The 7,503-nt window shown below is 60.0% G+C and overlaps 1 protein-coding gene across 1 annotated transcript in view; it reads left to right on the forward strand.

The window, feature by feature from the left end:
* Positions 1-1,420: 1,420 nt before the first annotated feature.
* Positions 1,421-7,503, forward strand: part of NOP53 (NOP53 ribosome biogenesis factor) — a 9,210-nt gene continuing 3,127 nt past the window's right edge. The window contains exons 1-7 of the mRNA XM_039882882.1: positions 1,421-1,675; positions 2,132-2,196; positions 3,763-3,871; positions 4,516-4,715; positions 4,900-4,970; positions 5,870-5,965; positions 7,398-7,502. Of these exons, the coding sequence (XP_039738816.1) occupies positions 1,452-1,675; positions 2,132-2,196; positions 3,763-3,871; positions 4,516-4,715; positions 4,900-4,970; positions 5,870-5,965; positions 7,398-7,502 (870 nt within the window). The 5' untranslated portion in view covers positions 1,421-1,451. The remainder of the gene's footprint in view (positions 1,676-2,131; positions 2,197-3,762; positions 3,872-4,515; positions 4,716-4,899; positions 4,971-5,869; positions 5,966-7,397; position 7,503) is intronic.

Raw genomic sequence — 7,503 nt, forward strand, 5'->3', positions numbered from 1 at the left:
TGGGGGGCTCGCTCTGCCGCTGACCCCCGGCGGAGAGCCCCGAGCAGGCTTCAGGGGGGGTCCCCTTCCAGTCCTCCGGGTCGGGGTGGGGGGTGGAGGCCGTGACTCAACGCTGCGGAGCCTGATGACTCAGGCCTGGGCTGGGGGCCAGACCGACATATTTTCCGAAGAAAAGTTACTCTGGGGCCCTCCCTCCGGGACATCCCTCGCTCCGCCCGCCCGCCGCGGGGGCCTGGGAACCGAGCCCTGGGGCGCGGGGCTGTGTGCGCGCGAGCTCGGGCGCAACGTGCAACCGGGGTACACGACTCCTGACACGTCGCTCCACGGACAGACGGACTCCCGGACAGGGAGAGGTGGCGCTGCTCACGCCCAGGGGACTCTCGGCCTTCGCTATGCAGCGGACGCACACCCAGGACCGCACCCACGGCGCCCCGGGACGCGGGCCGCGCGCTCCCCGCTCCCGCGGCTCCCGGCGCCCCCTGGCGGACACTCGGCAGCTGCGCGGGCTGGTGGCCTCAAACCCTGTCCGAGGCGGTGGGTGCCCAAGTCTCCGGGGCCACGACCCAGGGTCTGTCACCGTCCCAATGCTCTGCGAAGGGGCCCAGCTGAGTTCCGCTGGGTGACTCCCTCCCTGCGTGGCGCCTTCCCTCTCTGCTCCCCTTTCCGAGGCCCTGGATCCCCATGGATGGTTGCCAGCGCCCGAGGGCCTCCGAGCTTCCTTCCTTATCCGTAAACAGTTAAGATTTAGTTGATTCTGAAACGGAGTCTCAGGGGCGAGGCAGGCGCCATAGCTAACGTCTAGATGCCGGGCACACTCACAAATGCTTTCTATACCCATGTTATGTCGTTTAGTGTTCAGAAAAAGCTCTGTGGCACACGCATCGTCATCATCCCCATTTTAGACGAGGAAACAGGCAGCACTTAGCTGGCCCTAGGCGAACGACTGGGACTGCGCTTCGCGCTTTCCAACAGTGTGTGCCTCCCACATTCGTCGCAGATAAATTTCTGCGCTTCCGACCTCGACATCCCGAAAGCGCTCTGATTTCCATAATTCCAGGATTGGAACATCGAGACGCCAACCGTTCTAAGATTGGAATGTCTTGAGCCAAATCCGCCACTGACCGTTTCTTTTTCAAGAAAACTGGATTATCAGAAAATAAAAAATAAAAAAATAATACTCAGATTAAAAAAAAAATATTCCTGGGCGGCCGGGAAAGGTTTGGAGAGGGATAGAGTCAGAAACCTAAATCCCGCCGCCGCCGGGGATCCGCAAAGAAGGGTGGAGCCATTTACCCTTTATCAAGATGGCTGACCGCCCGCCCCTTTGCCTCTCTAGCCACTTTACCAAGATGGCAGCCACCGGACGTGACTCGGAAGTGGGCGGGACGTATGCGCGCGCATGCCTCAAACCGGATTTCCGCCTCCGGTAGCCGCTTTCTTCCTCTAACAAGATGGCGGCGGGAAGCAGTGGTGGGAGCGACGAGCTCTGCTCGAAAAGCGAGGCCGATTCCGGCTTCTTGGGGCTGCGGCCCACTTCGGTGGACCCGGCCCTGAGACGGCGGCGGCGAGGCCCAAGAAATAAGAAGCGGGGCTGGCGGCGGCTCGCTCAGGAGCCTTTGGGGCTGGAGGTTGATCAGTTCCTAGAGGACGTGCGGCTGCAGGAGCGCACGAGCGGGTATGCGGGGAGGGACTTCGGCGATTGGGTTACGTGTTGTGTAGCTGGGGGCAAGGCCGAGCGAGCTTCGGGGTAACGGGGGGCGGTGGGAGGCGCTGGGCGCACCTGTCGGGGTACTCTTGGCGAAATCGAGAACGTGGGCGGTTGTCTCTTGGTGGGTGACTGGGGGACTTGGTGGGGTTGCCAGATAAATTAGAATTCAGGTAAACGACGAGTATTGTAATTTTCTAGTGTGTGTACGTCCCATGCCCCTACCTTAGCTTAGTGCATTTTAAGTATTAGGTTCTGTAAACCGAAGGGAGATGCCTTAGCCTTGAGGGACCCCATGCCGGTAAGAGGATGCTCGAATGAGCATGGGAGATAAGCTGGGGCCTGAGAGGTTAAGCCTAGCCCTTCAGCAGCATCTGGTTCCCTCCCCAACATCTGTAGCTGACATTCTGCATTTCCATTTCTCAGTGGCTTGATATCAGAGGCCCCCGATGAAAAACTCTTCTTCGTGGACACCGGCGCTAAGGAGAAGGGTGAGGAAGGGCTTTCGTGGCGTTACGTGGTGATGGTTGGTTGTCATCTAGCCTACCTCAGCCTCCGAGAGGATTTGTGTCAATGCCATCCATGGCTTAGGTGGCAAACACCTGCCGAAAAGGGGCCTTACTATAAACAAGAGGACTCAGAATGAACAGAAAGTAGGCCAGAGACTAATTTAAGTCAGATCTTCTTTGTGAGGTGTCAGAGATCTCAATGCACTGAAAAGCCAGTAAGGGTCTGCCTTGATTAGTGGATAAGTCATAAAATAGATCTCTTTAATTTTCAGAAAAGCAAGTCAAAGACCTGCTGTGAGGAATTCAGCCAGTTTTAGTTAATAAAATGCTTCGATAAGAAGCAGAGGATCCACTTTAATGAATGGATGAGAAACTCGTCTTAACCTGCTTGTCGTAATTTGCCAAAATGCAGGGTTGGGACGTGCCGAAACAGGTGGAGGATCAGGGATTGTTGGGGTTTACGTCACTATCTGGAAAACCAGACTAAGGCTAGGCAGGCTGTTTTGACAAGGAAATAGAGAACAGTCTAAAGCATCTGCTTTAATGGGAGAGATGTTAGCGCTAATAAGCTATTGGTAAGCTGCTTTAATAACGGGACATTGTTAATGATCCCTCATGAGATCAGTTAAGGGACACGTTTTAACCAAAGCAAATGGATCCGTTTCAGTGAGCAGAAAAGACGAGGCTTTGTTTTCAGACACAGATTTTGAGCAGCTGAGAAGGGTTTATTAAAGAGCTTGACTTTCACAGAAGTCAGTAGATCTGGGCCGTAAACAGAAAGGGTAACTCAGGGACCAGTCCTGGTGAACACATGAAGTAGTGAAGGCCTCCGGCCACTAGGAAGTCTTTGAGGAACAGCAGAGGCCGTTTATAGATTCTACTTTAGTTTTTTTTTTTTAAAGGCATATAATAGCGATTGTGCACTTTCACAGGTGATCGCTATGCTTCACACTCTTGAAATAGTTGCGTTCCCAGACGGCTCTGTGAGGTGGGCGTCGGCAGTCTCGTTTGGGAAGCAGAGCAAAGTTACTTCACAGGGTCTTACAGTAAATGGAGGGACATGGGTTGTGTCTTAGTACGTTCTGTCCTTAGAGTTCTTGCTTTTTACTGTTAGGTTTTAGAAATCAAAGACAGAAACCCTTGTGCTGAGATTCGCCCATCTCGGGCCCTGAGTCCGGCTCCCTGGGCCACAGTGTTGGTGGCCACCTGCTTTCCCTTTGTCAGTGTTGCTGGTTTTTTGTAGCTGTCCCCCTGCTGTGTCTGGAAACCCTTTGTATGCAGGGCTGTGGGTACAACTCTTCCCAGCACAGGGCTGCTTCCAGGTGGCCCACGACATGCGTGTGGTACCGGGTCAGAGCTTGGGTGCTCTGGGCTCGGTCCTTGGGGGCCTCTGTCCTCAGGTAGGAACCCGGGGTCAGCCTGGAGCCTCCGAGTCTGCTGGATGCAGGTCTTATGGCTCCAATGGAGGTATAAGGAGCGGGGTGCAGAGTTGGCCTTGGGATGTGAGGAGGCCTGAGGCCTTGGTCCTCTCCTTTCTCCCACCCCCAGAGTGGAACAAGACAAGGACCAAGGGCCAGAAGAGGTCGCTGCTTCTCAAGAAGCCCCTTCGAGTCGATGTCCTCCTGGAGAACACGTCCCGGATCCCTGCCCCCAAAGAGTGAGTGTCCTGCCACCCGCGGACCCTTCTTTCCCTCTGGACTCAGGCCTTATGCTCTGTGTGCAGCAGCCCCCACTCCCCGGCCCTAAAGGAAGTGCTGGCCAGGGAGGGGGCAGGGGGCTAGGTGAGGGGCACTGGGAGGGAGGGAGGGGAGGGGTGGGGTCAGGTTTGGGCTTTGGAGAGTGGATTGGAGGGTGCAAGGGCACTGGGGGGCTGTGGCTGAGGCAGGTGAGGATGGGGCCTGGACCTGGCTGGGGACCTTGGGGATGGAGAGGACGGGATGGGTGGGAGCCGTCGTCGTCAGGAGGCGGATCAGGCGGGCTTAGTGCCTGGCCCCTGAAGGCGGGGATGTGGGGAAGGACCTGCTGTGCGGGCGATGCCGATGACATCAGTGTTGAGGTGTGCGAGGTGCCCGCAGCCTGGGAGACTGAGGACGGGGGCCCCGGAGGCCGCTGTGCTGTTGGGTCTGGGCTTCGGGGGAGAGGCCTGGGCAGCACCCGGACCTGGGGAGACGCTCTCTGGAGCTGCTGGGGAGGCAGCTGCCCCGTGGAGGGTGCTTGGGGAGGAGGTGCTGCCGGCGGAGCGGACAGGGAGACCGGCCTCTGCCTCACCCGCTTCACCTGTGCCGCTCCTCCCCGTCCCAGCATCCTCGCCCACCAGGTCCCCAACGCCAAGAAGCTCAGGCGGAAGGAGCAGCTATGGCAGAAGCTGGCCGAGCGGGGCGAGCTGCCGCGGGCGGTGCGCAGGGCGCAGGCCCGGCTCCTGCGCCCTCCCACAGGCGGAGCCCGGCCCGCGCCCCCGGACGCTGCAGCGCGGCCCTTCTACGATCTCTGGGCCGAGGACAGTGAGTGCTGCTGCTGTCACCCGGGGGTGGCTGGTCGTGCTGGTGGGGCACCCCAGCCGCACCATGATCTCTCCTGCCTCCGCGCCACCGTCACGAAGGGGGTGGGCTTGGGGGGAGCCCCTCAAGGCCGCGGCCCTCCCCCACGCTGCAGAGCCCCCAGCAGCCGCCCTCGCTGCCTCTACAGACCCGCTGGAGCGGCCCCTGGCTGGCCAGGACGCGTTCTTCCTGGAGCAGACCAAGAAGAAAGGCGTGAAGGTGAGTGTCCAGCGGGCGTCCGGGTGATGGGGTCGGAGGAGGGGCAGGGACAGTGGGGCCGTGGCGCCTCGGTTCCAGTGCCCGCCTGTCCTGTGACCCAGAGCTCACGTGCTGGAGGCAGGCGGCACGCGGCCCGTGGTGCCGGGAAGGCGGAGCAGGGCGGGAACCTGGGGGAGCCTGGCACGATGGTGGGAGCGCATCCCGGTCTTGGAGTTTCATCCTGCGGTGTCTGTGGGGACGGGCGATGGCCTGGGTGGCCTCTCCAAGGAGGAGGCGGGGTTGACGTGGCTGGGAGACGACCCAAGACTAAGTTCCTGGGCAGAGACAGCAGGACTGGAGGCAGTGGGCATGGGCAGAGGACGAGGGCAGGGGTGTCCAGGGGACCCCCCAGCTTCTGCTGGAGGCGGAGGGCCTTGGCTGGGGGGAAGCCGGATAGCAGGGGCCCAGACGGCAGGGACGAGGAAGGTCCAGGGTGGAGGGAGGCGCTGCCGGCCACTGCTGCCCAGACCTCGAGTTACTAGGCCGTCGTTACGACGCTGATTCTGACTAGCGGAGTCTGGCCGGGCCCAGGGGGCCGCACCACAAGTCCGTCGCCCATGACCCGTCTGACATGCTGCTGTGGGTTTCAGATATGCTGCGGTGACTAAAACTTAGGCCCCTCGCACCACATGACTTTGCCAGCGTCCCCCACCGCTGCCCACCGTGGGGGCCCCAGGCGCTCTCCAGGAAGGGCGGGCAGAGGACCTGCCTGTGGGGGCTTGCTGTCCTGGGGGTGTCACTCGGGCCACCAGTTTTCCAAGGCTGTGGGCTGCCCGTGGGGTCCCCACCCCACAGCTCGTGACAGTGTGAGCCTGGGCCCCGGGCTCCTGGCCCTGACCTGCCTTGGTCTCCTCCTCCAGCGGCCACTGCATCTCCACGTCAAGCCCTCGCAGGCGCCCGCCGTGGAGGTGACGCCCGCCGGCGCCTCCTACAACCCATCCTTCGAAGACCACCAGGTACACGCCCCAGGCCCTGGTTGGCGTGCCCTCACTTTTTCTATGCTTATCCAGAGGTGGGGACTTCGCAGTGACCATGACGGCCCTGGGCCTGCCCTCCTGGGGCTGACGGTCCAGTTTGGGAGACAGACGTGTTCCTAGACAGTGACAACCCAGAGTAGGCAGGACCGAGATGGGGGAACTCAGAAGGGTCACCAAACCCAGCCCTGGCAGTTAGGGAGGGCTTCCTGGAGGAGGGGGCGTCAGAGCTGAGACTGAGGGGCATTTGCTGTGGGAAGGCGGGAATGGGTATTCCGGGCACGGGTGCAGCGTGTGCAGAGGCCCAGAGGTGAAGAAGATCATGGCACCTTTCGGGGTCCACAGGACGTAGACACAAGATGACATGACAAACTTCTCCAAGGCTGAAGTTTAGCAGTGGGAAAAGCCTACGGTGAGAGTCACTTCGTCTCGCTGGTGTTCGTTGAGCACAAGTGTCATGCACAGGAGGGACAAACCCCCTGCCCTCAGGGAGCACAGGTTCCTAGAGAGAAGTCAAGGTCATTGAGTAGATGCGGGACGCGCATGGTGCACGATTAGAGGGTCTCGGCCGGCCAGGTGTGGCCCTCCCAAGGGCGGTGTCTGTACCAGCGTCTAAATGGCGAGCTCGGCCACTGGCTGCTGTCCGTCCCCATGGGACTGACGTGGCGGGGGTGCTGGGGAGACGGAGGAAATGAGACAGTCGGTCTTTTCATTAATGCTTTGTGGACGTACAGTCCCCGTGCCATGTGATCTGTCCTCTTACAGGACGCCTCGGTAGGTTTTAGTGTAGTCACAGCCGTGCGGTTACTATGACGATTTTGCAATGTTTTCATCACCCCAGGGAAGAAGCCTGAAGTCCATCAGCTGTCACCCCCTTGCTTAGAGTTCCCTTCTCCTGCCTTAGGCAGCTGTCACTCTATCTCCTGTCTCTATGGATTTGACATTTCTGGGTGTTTCATATAAATGAAAATGGTGTGTGGAGACCAGACTGTCCTTTATGGTCCCTGATCCCCGGGCCGTGGACCGGAATCAGTCCATGGCCTGTTAGGAACCAGGCCACAGGGCAGGAGAGCGGCAGGTGGGCCAGTGAAGCGTCATCTGTATTTGCAGCCGCTCCCCAGCACCAGCATCGCCGCCTCAGCTCCGCCGGCATTAGATTCTCATAGGAGCTCTGGTCCCTGGTGCCACAAAGGTTGGGGACCGCTGCTTTAAGGGAACCAGCTGGGCCGCTGGGGCTTAAGGGTTAGAAAGTTCTGATTACTGTGGGGAGTGTGGCGTGATGCTGCAGCTGGGGAACCAGGCAGATGACAGGCACTGGGGACAGGCAGATGGGAGACTGGAGGGCCAGGTCTGTAAGCCCCAGGGGAGGCCCCCCCAGGGCCTTGGTCCTCACCTCACCCCGCGCTCCCCCCAGACCCTGCTCTGGGAAGCCCACGAGGTCGAGCTGCAGCGGCAGAAGGAGGCAGAGAAGCTGGAGCGGCAGCTGGCCCTGCCTACCGCGGAGCAGGCCGCCACTCAGG

The sequence above is a fragment of the Pteropus medius genome, unplaced genomic scaffold (genome assembly GCF_902729225.1).
Source record: "Pteropus medius unplaced genomic scaffold, Ma_sr-lr_union100, whole genome shotgun sequence".
In the NCBI taxonomy this organism is placed as follows: Eukaryota; Metazoa; Chordata; class Mammalia; order Chiroptera; family Pteropodidae; genus Pteropus; species Pteropus medius.